We start from the raw sequence: 16,745 nt of genomic DNA, 5'->3' as shown, positions 1-16,745 counted from the left end.
AGAAAACCATTCTAGAAAGCAGACCAGGAAGACAGTCCAAGTGTTTTGCTGTAAAATACACTTCCATTTCTGAAACGGGAATCTCCTTCATGACGCTGGTGGAGGAGCAGCTGGAGGGCCCTTCTTGCCAAAGTGTTTTCTTTGAAGACATAAATCGATAAAAGCAAACAGTGCTGCCACACCCATGAGGGCCTGGAAAACAAAAGGATCCTCAGAACATTGCAAAAAACATCCTGTTTTGTAATTCATCCACTGATGCCAGTTAACATACCCCCTTGTCCACTCAAACCTCCACACTGATGAGTTCAATCCTCCCCCTCCCCTGTCCTTAAGTCTCTTTTTCTCTTTAGAACCAACCAGGCTAGGTGGTGGTGCAGGCCTGTAATCCCAGCTGCTCAGGAGGCTGAGGCAGGAGGATCACGAGTTCAAAGCCAGCCTCAGCAAAAGCCAGGCGCTAAGCAACTCAGTGAGACCCTGTCTCTCAATAAAATACAAAATAGGGCTGGGGATGTGGCTCAGTGGTCGAGTTTCCCTGAGTTCAATCCCCAATACAAAAAAAAAAAGTATTAGAACCAACTAGATGGGACCATTTGCTTTGGGGTCAGCAGCTTCAAGAAGGAAGCCATTAACTTGGGTCAGCTCCCTAGGCATCATTAACCAAATGGCTTTTTCACTGGAAATATTTACCAATGTTAGTTTTAAACTTGGCTTTCATCTCAATAATTTGTGTGTGTGTGTGTGTGTGTGTGAAAATGAGCTCTTTCCTTAAATAAGGAAAACACCCCAATCACTCAAGACTCACCACACCAATGACGTACTCCACTGGCATTGTTTCTCGACTGTTTACAGCAAAGAGTATGCCGCCCACAAGGAACCCGAAGCAGCATAGGTCGTTGAGGAGGTCCTGAGAGTGGGAGAGAGAGTCAGCCTCTGAAGGGCCAATCCCCAGCAACATCTGACCCAGCATAGCTTCCTGTTTTTCAAACTCCTGATTTTTAAAACCTATATATAACATATTAAAAGGTATATGTGGCCCAGGCTAGGTGGATATACCAGTGCCTCCCAGCTGGGGTCTTTAAATAGGGGATTCAAAGTCCATGCTTAACTGCCCTGAGCTAGAGCCTGGGGAGACACACAACTGCCACCAGCCATCTCCTCTATAAAATCACACATCTGGTCCCCCCACCACACATACAACTTCCTGGTGTTCCTTCTGCCTGGCGTGCTCTTTCTGTTCTCAGGGCCTGCACTCTGGAGCAGGGGTGAGCTGCATTGCTAGCAGGAGGTCCCTCACTGGGAGCCTGGAAGCTCCCTCTTCAGCCCTGCCCCTGCCTTTCTTCCTATATCCCCTGCCCTCTTTAAGGCAGGAAGGCTGCCTCCTTCGTAGACCTTTCCCTCCATTCCTGCGGCTTCAGTCTTGCCCTTGCCATCTTCTTGCCTCCCTGGCCCTACTAATAAAGCTTCTTTGAGTTGGCCAAATGATGACCATTATCAGACCAGCCTCCCCTTCTAATGTCCTGGGATGAGAGCCTGGGACAAAAATGTGCTTGCCCATGAGAGGCTGCCAATCCTGCAATGTTTGGCTACACCACTTCCCCCTGGGTTTCCATCATGCCATCTTCTGCTGGTTGTCCTTCCCTGGCCACTACATCTCAGGTCTTTTGTTTTGAATTTGAAACATTTCAAATGCACAGAAAATAATACAGCATCCCACCTCCACCAGATCACCAAGCCCTGAAATTTCATAGATATTAACATCTTGCAATATTTGCTTCACGATCTCTTAAAAACACGGAAGAGACCTTAACTTTACAGAATGAGCTACCATCTCATCCTCCCATCCCTCTTCCTGTCCCTCCGTCTCCCAGAAACTGATATGCACTTTTCCTGAGTTTGAATATTCCTACATATTATATATTCATAAACAATATATTTTGTGTTTCAAAAGTTTAAATAAAGGTAGCATATTTTCTGACACTTGCTTTTTATTTAATTATTTTTGTTACTGAGGATTAACTCAGGGGCACTCAACCACTGAGCCACATCCCCAGCCCTATTTTGTATTGTATTTAGAGACAGGGTCTCACTGAGTTTAGTATCCTGCCATTGCTGAGGCTGGCTTTGAACTCACAATCCTCCTACCTCAGCCTCTTGAACTGCTGGGATTACCATGCCCAGCCGACACTTGCTTTTTAAAGTTTTTAAGATTTATCCATATTGAGAAACATATTTATCACCATTAGCTGATGTAGTTTACTGTAGGAATGAACCAATAGAGAGTTTGTTTCTACCTTTTAAAAAAATCCTTCTTCCAAACTCTGCTGCAATGATAATCCCCCTTGTCTGTGCACCCCACCTACCCCTGCCAACCTCCTTAGCTAGGTTTTACACTTGCACCAGCCATGAGTAACAGCTCCTGTCTCCCATGCGCCTGTCTCCCATGTCCTTGCCAACACCCAGGATCATCTGGATTATTAATATATTTGCCAATCTGATAAATTGAAATGGTGCCTCCATGCTATTTTAATTTTGATGCCTTTGGTCACTAATGAATATTAAAATAATATTAAAAAAACACATGTTTTAGGTATGTGGACCTCCTCTTCACATCCCTTGTCCTATTTGTATATTGTTTGTTTTAAAATTTTTATGTCTTCTGTTGTAAAGTTTTAATTGTAAGGGATACATAGTCTGTCCCTCTCTCTTCCTATCTCCCGCAGTACTCCCAGGAACACTTGATGACTATTCTGTTCAACGGTTTTGTAATGCCACCTCTGTCACATATCAAGCCACCATATAATGGAGTCTAAGTTCTCTTTTCTATTTCTGTATTACTCTGCTCAGGCTGCCATAAGAAAATACCAGAGACTGGGTGGCTTAAAAAGCAGACATTTATTTTCTTATAGCTCTAGAGGCTAGAAGTCCCTGATTAAGGTGCTAAAATTGGTTTCTGGCAAAGGCTCTTCCTGGCTGGAGATGACTTTTTCCCTATGTCTTCATATAACCTTTCTTCACTAAATGTGTGTGCATGGAGATGGATATATATATATATATATATATATATATATATATATATATATATATCAATCTGATGTCTCTACTTACAAGTATATGAATCCTATGGGATCAGGGTCCCTACCTTATCACTTTTAATCTTAGTTACTTCCTTAGAGGCCCCATCTCCAAGTATAGCCACACTAGGAATTAGGTCCTTGGCATATGAATTTGGAGAGGACACAAAAATTTGGGCTCTAACAATCCTATTAGATTTTTTTTATCAGTCCCTGAGCTAGGAAATCTGAGGTCTTGTTGGGCAAATCCATCCCTTATAATTCTTTTAATTCTTCCCTAAGAGTTTTAGAATTGCCTGGTAAAGTTCCACGAAAATTCCTATTAAGTTCTGAATTGAATTGTCATCTCTATGATAGCAACTCTTCACACCTGTGAATGTGATGTATTTCTCCATTTATCTAGGTTTATCTTTGATGATCCATTAATAAAAATTTTATAATTTTTACGTAAGTCACTTACTTTTTGGCAGGTTCATTTATTTATTTGGTGGTACTGGGGATTGAATCCAGGGGTGCTCTACCACTGAGCTACATCCTCAGCCTATTTATTTATGAATGAGATGGGTCTCACTAAGTTGCCCAGGCTGGCCTTGAACTTGTGAACCTCCTGCCTCTGCCTTCCAAGTTCCTGGGATTACAGGTGTGTGCTGCCACACCCGCCCCACAAGGATTATTATTGTCTTCATGTTATAGATGAGGAAACAGGCTGAGTAGATGCCCAGCAGTTAGGGGACTGCTTTGGGCTGACAGCCTTCTGAACTAAACATCCTTCATGGGAATACTCACAGGAGATGTAAGGCTGCTTTAGAAATGATATTTTAAAGAAATTCTCATTTTATCTTATTAACTTACAAGTTGGTTGATTTTATTCTTTGAATTCTGCAATGATCTTCCCAATCAGTGTATGCCAGCAAACGCGTTAGGAGGAAGAGCTGGTTGTTACATCTTTGCTCCCTTCAAAAACGGTGAAGCTTTTGACTGGCAATAAGAGTCCCCTCCCTACACCACCCACCCCAACACACACAGCTTGGTTTGGGGGAGCATTTTCTGCCTAGCTTTCCCCCACCTGCCTAGCTGCCCCTGCCTGGACCGCATCTAAGTCCTGAGCACGAGCAAGCGAGGTGAGGCTGTTCTGTTCAGTCACTTTCCAGTTGCTAACAAAGACATAGGAAGGGCACACCAACCCGGCCTTTCCCACTGCCCCTCACTTACAGAAACTGGCCACAAGATGAAAACCAGGTATCTCTGGATGGCAAAGCTGTATACGACAATGAAGAAGAAAAAGATGAACACCTCCAAGGTGATGATGAGAGTCAAGGCAGGATGCGCCGTGGCTGCGTTGAAGTATGCCAGTGCTATGAACAGGCAGATCTGCGTGGCAAAAATATACATGAGCAGCTGCAGAGGGCTGTCCCTGACTCCCGAGCCCCTCCGAGGACCCCTGCAGCCAGCTCTTCCTCCTCCCCATCCCTGATCTTAGAACTACGGTCCGTCTCACCACACTTATTAACTTGACCACTGCGTGCCCTGAGCGCCAGAACTCTTTGTTGCTGCTTTTCAATTCCCATTTGTAGCGGGTAAATCCGGTCCTGGTGCCCACTTCATCCTCGGGCTCTGGCTTCTTGGCTTTATCAGCCATCTTTGGCAGGGGCCCTCGCCTTCTCGCGGCCTGCTAACCTCTCCTGCAGTCCGTGGCCAGGTCGGACCTGTGGGAGAGTCTGGTGCTACTGACCTCTCAGGGCGCCCCCAGCTTAGCTAACTGCCTTCATCAGCGAAAACCAACGCCTGCGCCCTTTCCGCGCGCGCCCGCCTGCCTCACCGCGTGGCCCTGCACAGGTCGCACCCACTCGGCGGCGGCCACATCCGCCCACCCTCCACGCAGGAGCCTCCACTGGGTCCCACTTCAGGGAGGAACTTTCCTCCTAGCGAGACTTTGCCAGGCAGCCCCAGGTCTGTGGGCGCCGTTCGCTCATGCCTTGGGGCCCCGGTAGGCAGGAACCCTGGGGCCACGCCCCTCCTCGCAGCCTCGGGGGCTGGGGGCTCCGCCGGCGCAATACCGTGCACAGGACTTTCACACAAGGCAACACGAAGAGGCAGAAGTGCCTCCGACTTAGCAGTCCTGATTTTATGTTCACATGGAGGCCGGATTGGATGTAGCACGGAGGGAGTGGTTACACACAGACACAAACGGGTGGATCCGCGAAGGTGCTGGCACGACCTTCAGCTCGCTTGGGGCGTGGGTTTCTTGGCTTTGGGAAGCACGAATTTGACTTTGGCAGCCTTTTTCATGGCAGTCCTCATCTCCTTGGTGACCACCAATGCATCAATGAGGCACACGATTGTCGCTGCCAGACAGAAGACCTGTCACACACAAGGCCACAGGAGGGAAGGGAAAGTTGGGTTACTTTGCAGCTCAGCGCCAACCCCTCAAGGCTCTCCCAACCGCAGGGCAGGAGCTGTTGAGAGGGGTCTCCTGTAACCTCCATCCTCCCATACCCTTTCGCTGCCTGCCCTGCCTTTCTTCCAGATGGCGATGTTGGAAATGGTGATTGTGCTGCCAGAGTGTAACACTCCCGCCCCCATCCCCCCACCTTTACAACTTCCATGCCTTGAGGCATCAGGAAAGCACCAGGGAAACTCTTGCAGGGGTAGGGGTGGGGGGCTTCTGAGAAGGTCTCAGTGGAAAGAATTCTTGATCTGTTTGCAAGAGCAAAATGGAGTGCCCAAGGGACCCAACTGGGAAGAAAAGAACCCAGGCACTAGACTGAAATCTCCTGAATGTAGTGAGGCCAAACCTCTGAGAGAAGAGTCAGACTTGAGGTTGCCCCCATGCAGAGTCTGGTGAGAAAAAGGCTTGAAACTCAGAAAAACCCACTTGCAGTGGTCATGGGATAAATGGAACGTGAACAAGGCTGGAGCAAGGAGGAGCGTGTGTGTGTGTGTGTGTGTGTGTGTGTGTGTTGGGCTACTGATACTTAGACAACAATGGGTAGGAACCCCTGCAAGACTTAGTCGCTGAGTTAGTAGATGGGGACCAGGGCAATAGAACTGGATGTTTATTTTCATGATCACTTGATTACTTGATCCCTGGATGCTTAATGAAGTTTACTTGGTAGGTCTTGCCTCTGCTAATGTGTGAGCTCCCCAGGGTGACAGGGCCCTACTATCAGCACTGAGCTGTGGTTTCACATAATCCAGTGGTATTGACAAATTTTTTATTGATGGTGGAATAAATTCAAAGAATTTAAACTCTTTCCTTCCCCTCTGGATTAATTTCTGTCCCCATTGTTTAACTCCTTGAACCAAAGTCCCACCCACCCCCATCTTCCAAGCCTTTACGTGCCATTTCTTGTGTTCTCTCATATGATGTGGGTTTGAGTCCCAGTTTGTCCCAGTCTTGTGACCCAGGGCAAGGTATTGAACTTTGTCTGTAAAGATGAAGTCAGAACATGCCTAGCCTGGTGCATGACACTCACTGGCACTTGAGCTCGAGGCAGAAGTGCCTTCCTGAAGGGGCTGGGTTACTCAACTTTTGACAATGTGCTACAATCTCTCTTTTCATCTGTTTCTAAAATATAATTCTCTAGCCCAGAAAAGTCAGTCTTACTTATAGGCAAAAAAAATCTTATATAATATTTCAAAAGTAGTGTATATGATTCTCAAAAGGATTTCTGCAAATTCTTGGTGTTTTTTTGTATTTATTTGAAAAATGCATATTAGGATTGTGATTTTCATGAGCTTAGAGTTTGTGTAACTTTATATCATCTGAAGAAGTCACTGCAAATAACAAGGCATGGCAGTGGGGATTTTGTTCTGTTAATTGCATAATGATAGTCTGCCAGTTTCCTTTCTTCAGAGTCTTAGAATACCCATCTCAAATGGAGTCTACTTACCCCTCCAATATAAAATAATGGCCTTCTTTCCTTTTCTTGCCCTGTCAAGATGGCGACTACTAAAAGGAATACAGTTGAAATGATACTGTTGATAAGATCCTGTAATGCAAGTTAAAAATGGTCAACTTTTTATGAAAATGTAATTTCATAAAATATTTAAATTGGTCAATTACACATCTAAGAATGATGCCTTTTATACACTTTCCCTTTGAGATTAAAAAGAACCCTCAGAGCATAATTCTTATATTTTCTAGAGACATGAATTTATGTAATATTTTGTCTTGGATAGGGACTTTCCAGAGATGGGTTCCTTTTGGAACACCATTAAAAAATCCACCACTACCAACAACTTAAAGTGCATAGGAAAGTGAGCATTAAAAACCTAATGGGGGCTGTAGCTCAGTGGCAAAGTGCTTGCCTAGCATGTGTGAGGCATTGGGTTCAATCTTCAGCACCACATAAAAATTAACAAATAAAATAAAGGCATTCTGTCCATCTACAACTATTAAAAAAAAAAAAACCTAATTGTCTGGGGCTGGGGTTGTGACTCAGCGGTAGAGCGCTCACCTAGCATGTGCAAGCCGATGGGTTTGATCCAAAGCACTACATATAAGTAAATAAATAAATAAAGTTATTGTGTCCAACCACAACTAAAAAAATATATATATTAAAAAAAAAAACCCTAATGGTCTAGGGGCTAGCCCAAATTGGCACTGCCTCAATATGATTTTCTGAAGTCTTATATTTTAAACTTATGCCAAGTATGCATTCTATTTATAACACATTTGTTTTAACGTAAAAATAATATTGGAGGAGAAGTATAATTTTAGATTATCACTTTACTGACTGGATTCCACTCCTAAATCTTCAATGCTTTTTAAGTTGCGGTCACATTCATTCTCTGGGTTTACATGCTCTGAGAATGAGTGAACTCCTCTAAGGACCAGGACTGATTTTCTGGAGTGAATGGCTGTGCAGTTGACTTTGCTCTTTCCTGAGAGGTGACCAGAATTGTCTGCCCCAACATCTGCAGGTTCTTTGAGGGTTTTTTTTTGTTTGTTTGTTTGTTTGTTTTTGGTACCAGGGATTGAACTCAGTGGCACTCGACCACTGAGCCACACCTCCAGCCCTATTTTTTATTTTATTGAGAGACAGGGTCTCACTGAGTTGCTAGGCCTTGCTGTTGTTGAGGCTGGCTTTGACCTCCTCTCTCAGCCTCCTCAGCCACTAGGATTACAGGCCTGCACCACCATTCTGGGCTTCGAGGCTTTATTCTGGATTTCAGTATTGAGCTCTTGAACTGATAGTTCAACCTACCTCTTTTTATGCTGAAAGAAAGGGTGAGGATGAACAAACTCCAGGTGTTCTTCCTGTTGAGGTTGGTGAGCCAGGGCAGTGTGAGCAGATGTTGCACTTCCATGGCCAAGTAACACCAGCCAGTGGCACCCGTGTGTGAGTAGGGGCCAAAGCCTGGGGTGCTAGAATCACCCGATGGTCCAGATACCTAATTTGAATATTTGAACTATTGATGGCCTGACTGGCAATAGAGCATTCTAGTGCTCAAACAGAGACAGGAGCCCTGCCATTCGGTGTATGGGATCAGGATGTTACGAATGAGTAACATCATCAGTGTGCCAAGCATTTTCCAGTCATTTTCTCACTTAACCATCAAAAAGCAGCCTCCAAAGTCAATAATATTATGATCCCCATTTTACAGTAAACATAAAGGAGGCATAGATAAGATTATTAAGTTGCCTAATATTGAATAACAGAACTCAGCTCACTGTTGCCTCTGATCAGAGACCTAAACTAAAAGTGTAGTATCGTATCTGTTTTTTTTTTTTTTTTTTTTTTTTTTTTTTTGATACCAGGGATTGAACCCAGAGGAGCTTAAACACTGAGCCACATCCCCAGTCCTTTTCAATTTTTATTTTGAGACATGATCTTGCTAAGTATCTTAGGCCTCACTAAGTTGTTGAGGCTGGCCTCTTAATTTATAATCCTCCTGCTTCAGTCTCCCGGGTCACTGGGATTACAGGCATGTGCCACCATGACTGGTTTTAATCCACTTTTTTTTTTTTTTAAAGAGAGTGAGAGAGGAGAGAGAGAGAGAGAGAGAATTTTTAATATTTTTTTTTTAGTTCTCGGCGGACACAACATCTTTGTTGGTATGTGGTGCTGAGGATCGAACCCGGGCCGCACGCATTCCAGGCGAGCGCGCCACTGCTTGAGCCACATCCCCAGCCCTTAATCCACTTTTGACATTTTCTGTGGAATGGGTCTGGAAGGTCAAAACGTATGGAACAAATAAGTTGAGAGTGTTTTTGTTGCTGAACTCTTCTGGCCTGTCATTTCTTACATGTGTGACTTGGAGCAAGTTTTGTTGCCCCTCTGCCAATTTGATAATTTAATATGGGAATCATCATTGGATTGATCTGAGGATTAAATGGTATAACGAATCTGAAAACATCTGATAATAGGACTCTAGTAGGTAGTGGGAGTGCATCAGAATATGGATTCCTGACATCTGCCCCCCAAATGTGCACAGTAGTAAACTTTCTACAAACTCCAGGTGTTCTTCCTGTTGAGGTTGGTGAGCCAGGACCTCTATTATGGAACATGACTTGCCTCTGGAAAGAGCAAGTCCCGGTAGGGTTCTGCAGGCTAAGTGAGAAGTCTGCCTACAGTGGGTAGGCCTAATTGAAGCAGGCACAGAGTTGACAGCAGTGCAGAAGGCTTAGCACTTGAGGGCTGTGTTAACCAAAATGTTCAAAGATGCAAATGAGAACGCTTACAACTAAGAAGCAGAGTGTGAACTTTTAAAAATCCCAATGAACCAGCCGTGGTCCAGGATCATTAAGAATTTGGATGAAAGCACATTAATAATGATATAATAGTAATATAAAATAAACCAGCCACAGACTAGGCCTAGCTAATCTTTGACTCCGTGTCCTATCTCCTCAGTAGACGACTGGACACAATAATTTGCTCTGGTCCCTGCTCACAAAGAAGTACTGTCCTGAACTGTCCCTCACAACTCAGAGTCGCCTTGTAGCTTGCTACTGTAGCTCACGTTTATTGAGCACTTACTATGTGTCATGCATTGTGCCAAGTTGTCAATATGTGTTTTCATTTGATTTTCACAACAACTCTTATTATCCCCAATTTAAAGATGGGTAAGCAACTTGCCCAAGGATGGCTGAGCCAGCCAGTAGCTAGGACCCTCAGCAGTTTGACTCCAGTGCCCAAGGCCACCTTATCAACCATATTCCTCCCTTTGCCTTAGACACAGACCACCTTATTGGCCTCATCTGGACAGACAGACAGATGTGTTCTGCCTGATGGCTGGACTATGATTGCAGCTGGACCCAGCCACATGCTGCAGGACTTCAGGTTTCCCTGGCTGCTGTCCTTACTCATTATCTTTTTCATTTTTTCCCAAATATCCTATTGACTCAAATAGTGTCCTCTGACTAAAATGAGAAGTAGGTTTACTACTTGACTATTATTTTCCAGATAAATCTTCCAAATCAGCCTCTGAGATATACAAAATTGCATAAAATTGTAACTAGGAAAGAAAAAGTATGCTTTAATATTGAATGCTTATTTTTAAAAATCACTGAATATCAGAAACAAATTTAAACACTTATAATTTGTTTTACAAAATGTGGAATTTGCAATAGGAATTTACAAACAATAACAATAACTAAAGGCAACTTTTGTTGGTTTCATTTACTCCCAGAGTTCTCCAAACACATGACAGAAGCTGACCAGAAATCACCGAAATTGTTGTTTTACAATAAACTTATTTGAAGGGACATTCTACTTTAAATTTTTTTTCTGTTACAGGGGATTGAACCCAGGGGCACTCTACAACCCAGCTACATTCCCAGGCTGTTTTATTTTTAATTTTGAGATAGGTTCTTACTGAATTGCTGAGTGTCTCACTAAGTTACTAAGGGTAACCTTGAACTTGTGATCTTCCCATCTTAGCCTCCTGAGTCATGGGGATTACATTCATATACAACCAGGCCCTGCTGAAGGGGACATTCTAAAGTGGATGCTGTTTCTTATAAATGTGAAGATGTTGCAGATAGTTTTGGAATCATCACTTCTATAGGGCTTTAATTTATGTTTATTATATTCTTTTTTTAAAAAGAATTGCATTCTACTGGCAAAAACATCTCCTTGACTGGAACTCAGTTTTTCTGACCATCCTGGGTAATACTTTTGACAGCAGAGAAATGTTTAAAAAAGGGCTACTCGGAAGACAATACTTTTGTTGGCTATATTGGCAGATGACAAGAGACCATGATAGGTAAAGTTGATAACCCTCAAAATGATACCTCCCCATGGTGTCAGGGTCCCTGGCACAGACTTATTAAAAAATGCAGATAAGGGGGCTGGGGATGTGGCTCAAGTGGTAGCGCGCTCGCCTGGCATGCGTGCGGCCCGGGTTTGATCCTCAGCACCACATACCAACAAAGATGTTGTGTCCGCCGAGAACTAAAGAATAAATGTTGAAAATTCTCTCTCTCTCTCTCTCCTCTCTCACTCTCTCTTTAAAAAAAAAATGCAGATAAACTCAGACTTAGTGTGAGACTGTCCAGAAGGTGGTCCTGGCAAAATGTAATCCCAGAGTCCACAGATCTCAGCAGACCACCTGTATCTGAATTCAGTATTGAAGCTGCCCTGCTGAGGATCTAAAGCCCTGATGTGTTAGACTTTCTGTCTTCCTGGTGGGGACCTTTATCCTCAGTCCTTTGCCAGATAAGAATGAGAACAGGGAAACAAGGAACTCTACCCTGGTGTTAGAAATCACCACTTACCCTAATCTTACCTCCTGGGAATGAAACTATTTTCCTGGGAAAGAAAGACTGAAAGGAAGTGGCAGCCACGAGTATTGGGTGACTCTTGTTGGCTGATGAGCCCGTGCAGAGCCCAGAAAACCGTTCCAGTATGAAACAGGTTGAGGGTTCTGTGGCTTCCTGTACTGATCTCGTGGCAAGATCCCAAGTGATTCCTGCAGCTTAAGGTCAACACATTTCCAAGTCCACCTGCAGTCTGAAGTACCAAGTCATCACCTTCTAGCACCAACACCCCTCACTACACCAGCACTTTACCTGCTGGGCCAAGGCCTCCCTATTATTACCAAGCGGTAGCTACCTATCCCCTGAGAAATAGGTATGTACAAATATTACATCTCATGGAATCCAAAAGGGAAGATTAGAAAGGAAGAGACCGGATAGGAGAGTTTGGGTCCTTTTTTGATGGGTCTTTAAGCACTCCCAAATCAATTAGATCACTTACCATCTAACCAACTGTGTGCTTGCTCAATACACATAAGATTAGTTAGTGGAGCATCAGAACTGGGCCATCTTCTTGGTAAGACAGTTTCTCCACTCTGAAGCTTTTGAGAGCTCACCAGGCATATCTATATGCTATGACCCTAGCCTGTACCTTAGAGAAGAGTAGCAAGAAAAAGGCAGGGGCTCTGAATCAAAATCTGGACTCTCATAGCCGTCTTCAAAGAAAGGAGGATTCTCTTACTCTAGACAGATGAGGCAAGGGGACCTGGCTTTACTGAAGTTGATCAAAGACTGCAATTCTCTGAGAGCTGATGTGAGCTCCCTGTGATCACTGTGAGAAGACACGACACGGTTCATCCCCAGAGACCCTACCTCTATCTAGCCTGTCTGGGATACTTCCTGAACGTTGGCCCTGGACCCTGATGTCTCATGACCCTCTCCAGCTCTCCAAATTATTTTTAATAGGCAAGGTCTCTGTAAGTTGCCCAGGCTGGCCATGAATAGCTCTCCTGTTTTATGGCAGTAGATCTAGGCTGAGTGAATTCTTTTCTCAGTGGGCTCTGGTCCTCCTGACTACAGCTGACAGTGCAGGATAATCGATTCACCTTTGGCCCCACATTTCAAGAAAAACATGAGGAAACAGGAGAAGATACAGAGAGAGAATTTAGAGAATCTGAGGATGAGGGGAAAATATAGTCTCATGGAATTCCTTGCCTTAAGGAGGCGTTAGGCAGGATGGAGCTAGAGAAACCATCAAGTCTGGGAAGAGTCTGGGCTTTAGAGACAGACAGCCCTGGGCTTTAAAGTGAGTTTCAATGCACCCACACATGACCTTGGGCAACTCCATGTCTTTAATTTTCTCATCTATTAAATGGGGGTGGGGGGTGACCACATCCTCACTGGGTTGTTGTGAGAATTAAATAAGGCAATATAGGAAGAAGTATCTGGCACATGGTATGTGCTCAAAAATGGTTACTTTACCTTCCCTTCTTGACAGTTTCCATGGACAGAGATTTTAGTTTCCCCTCAGAAACCTCTCCATGATTATAGCTCTCCATAACTAAGGGTCTTCCAATGTCCAAATATTTTGCTTTGTCTGCTTCCTGTTGCTTGGTACTCTGTGGGACAGAGTAAGCTCAGCAGCCTTTTCAGAAAACCCCTCATGCATTTGAAGAAAATATTTGAGTTTTAGTTCAACAGCAACCAATCCTACTTTAAGGTTAGAACAATGTGCTATGAGGAAGTGAGGTGTGGGCTCCAAGCCAGGATTGTTCACTGTGCAAGATGGAGTGACAAAAGCCTCCAACCACCTGATGGGTGGATTGGGTTGGTCTTCTTTTTTGGAACCGCTCATATTGAATGTGTACTTTGTGTCAACTACTGTGCCAGCTCTACACACATTGAAATATTATAGGAACACTATGAGGTAGTTACTATCATCACACTTTCCCTCTCTGCATCTCCAAAGCACCATGTGTTTGGTATGTTAACGAGATGGGTTTTATACTCTGAAAGTAGGCGTGGGTGGCGTTGGCTTTCCTGTGGCAGAGGGGTCCAAAGAACCTTTCTGCGCATTAGGCTGGTTTCTCCTCTGGGACCAGAGCAACACCCTCACTGTTGTAGCTCAGCTAATGTCCTTGTCTAGAGAGAAAGCTCTGTTGTTTTTGCCTTGAGGAGGGCCTTTACTCTTGGGGCCAAGGGCAAAGCTTATGCTTGAATTATGAAAATGAACACTTACAAATAAAGGCCAATGTAAAAAGACCAGCAAGTGTTGAAGGGTTACCACATATACTAGAATGAAAACAAGGACGATGCAGGCTTCCTGAATTGTGATTGCTATATATGTCTCGTGGGCTTTGCCGGAGACAAAACAGGCGGTTGCTACTATGAGGAGAATCTGAAATGAAAGAAACAGAATTTCTTTAAATGCACATGCCATTTAAAAACAACAACAACAACAAAAATAGTCAGAACATCAGCCTGAGGGGCTGGGGTTGTGGCTCAGTGGTAGAGCATTCTCCTAGCACATGTGAGGTCCTGGGTTTGAACCTCAGCACCACATAAAAATAAATAAATAAAGGTATTGTGTCCAACTACAATTAAAAAATAAATATTAAAGAAAAAAATCATGTAAGTCTGATCATATGGCAATTGCCTGTATTATTTTGCACATACATTTTTTTGGAAAATTCTTATATTTGTAAGAAATGAAAATAATCAAAATGAACACAAGATAGAAAGGTTAAAAAAAGAGGTCAATTTCTTTCTCCTCCTCTACCCAACCCTAGTTTCTCTCTCTCTCTTTTTTTTGATTACTATTTTATTATTTTCCATATTTTTTTATTTGTGCATTATAGTTGTACATCATGGTGAAATTTGTTGTTACATCCTCATACATTCACGTAACATAACAATATAACTTGGCCAATATCATTCCTCAGTATTTCCCATTCCCCTCCTCTCTTCCCTCTGCCTGGTCCCTTTCCTCTACTTTTCTGGTCTCACTTCAATTTTCATGAGATCCCTCTGCCCTTTCTTTCCCGTTTTCTTCTCTAGCTTCCACATAATGAGAGAAAACATACAACCCTTGACTTTCCTTGAATTTGCTTAATATAATGGTCTAACGTTCTATCCATTTTCCTGCAAATGACATAATTTCATTCTTCTTTATGGCTGCTAGAACTCCACTGTGTAGATATACTACATTCATCCATTGACGGATACCTCCACTGGCTCCATAGTTTGGTTATTGTGAATTGTGCTGCTTTAAACATGGGTATGCATGTATTGCCACAGTATGATGACTTTAACTTTTTAGGATAAATACCAAGGAGTAGTATTATAGCTGGGTTACATGGTGGTCCCATTCCTCATACTTTGAGGAACCTCCATACTGATTTTCATAGTAGTTGTATGATTTTATAATTCCAAAAACCACATGAAAGTTTCCTTCTTCTCCATGTCCTCTGCACCATTTATTATTGTTGTATTCCGATGGTTGCCATTCTAACTGGAGTGAGATGAAATCTCAGTGTAATTTTGATATGCATTGCCCTAATTGCTAATGATGTTGAACATTTTTTATATATTTGTTGGCCATTTGTATTTCTTCTTTTGAGAAGTATCTGTTTAGTTCATTTGCCCATTTATTAATTGGGTTTTTTGGAAAATTTCTTTTGGTTCTTTATATATCCCGGATATTAATTCTCTGTCAGAAGAGTAGCTAGCAAATAATTTTTCCCGTTCTATCTTCACATTCTTCATTGTTTTCTTTGCTCTGTGGAAGCTTTTAAATTTGAAGCCATCCGTTTATTAAATCTTGGCATTATTTCATGAGCTTTGGGGGTCTTATAGAGAAGTTCTTTTCCTATGCTTGTCTGTTAGAGTGTTGACCCTATGTTTTCTTCTAGGAGTTGCACTGTTTCTGGTCTGATTCCTAGATCTTTGATCTACTTCAAGCTGACTTCTACATATGGATAATGTTTTGCTGCTGTGAGCAAAAGCCCTGATGAGAACAATTCTAGAGAAGGAAAAGTTTATTTGGATCACAATTTCAGAGGTCTTAGTCCATAGATGGCCGACTCCATAGATGGCTGACTCTACTGCCCTGTGCCTGAGGTGAGGTAGAACATCATGGTGGAAGGTTATGAAGGGGGAAAATAGCTCAAGACATGACCATTAGGAAGAAGAGAGAAAGGGGGTGGGGTCCACTTGCCTGGAGACAAAATACAACCCCTAAAGCCAAGCTTCCAATGACTGACCTCCTCTAGCCACCCCCTACCTGTCCATAGTTACCACAATTAATCCCTATCAGTGGATTAATGCACCGATTAGGTTAAGTGTCTAATAACCTAGTCATTTCACCTCTAAACTTTCTTGAATTGTCTCATATATGAGCTTTTGGGGGACACCTCATATTTATTGTTTTTTTGCTTCTGGGTATCAGAAATTTAACTCAGGGGCACTCGACCACCGAGCCACATCCCCAGCCCTATTTTGTATTTTATTTAGAGACAGTGTTTCACTGAGTTGCTTGGTGCTTCCCTGTTGCTGAGGCTGGCTTTGAATCTGAGATCCTCCTGCTTCAGACTTCCCAGCTGCTGGGATTACAGACATGTGCTACTGTGCCCAACCGGCACCTTATATTTAAACCATCACAGATAACCAGTTTCCCTAGCACTGTTAGTTAAAAAGTCTGTCTTTTCTCCAATGTATGTTTTTGGCAACTTTGTCAAGGATCAGATGGCCATATCTGTGTGGGTTTGTCTCCGTGTCTTCTATTCTGTAATATTGGTCTATGTGTCTGTTTTCATGATAGCACCATGCAGTTTTTGTTATTATAACTCTGGAGTATAATTTGAAGAAAGGCATTGGGATGCCTCCAGCATTCCTTTTTTTTTTTTCCTTAGAATTGCTATTCTGGGCCTTTTATTCTTCCAATGAATTTTAGAACTGTTCTTTTCCCCCTAGTT

The 16,745-nt window shown here is 43.1% G+C and overlaps 1 protein-coding gene across 1 annotated transcript; it reads right to left on the bottom strand.

The window, feature by feature from the left end:
• Nucleotides 1-5,139, bottom strand: CMTM2 (CKLF like MARVEL transmembrane domain containing 2). The gene is made up of 4 exons (XM_081274831.1): nucleotides 4,570-5,139; nucleotides 4,284-4,442; nucleotides 803-904; nucleotides 1-192 (listed from the first exon to the last, which is right to left on the bottom strand). Exons 1-4 carry the CDS (start codon nucleotides 4,708-4,710, stop codon nucleotides 88-90), a joined length of 507 nt encoding a protein of 168 aa, XP_081130957.1. The 5' UTR covers nucleotides 4,711-5,139; the 3' UTR covers nucleotides 1-87.
• Nucleotides 5,140-16,745: the final 11,606 nt, after the last annotated feature.

The sequence above is a fragment of the Spermophilus citellus genome (assembly GCF_964194105.1).
Source record: "Spermophilus citellus genome assembly, chromosome: 18".
Taxonomy (NCBI): Eukaryota; Metazoa; Chordata; class Mammalia; order Rodentia; family Sciuridae; genus Spermophilus; species Spermophilus citellus.
The sequence above is the reverse complement of the archived record's forward strand: the minus strand, read 5'-3'. Positions and strand labels throughout refer to the sequence as shown.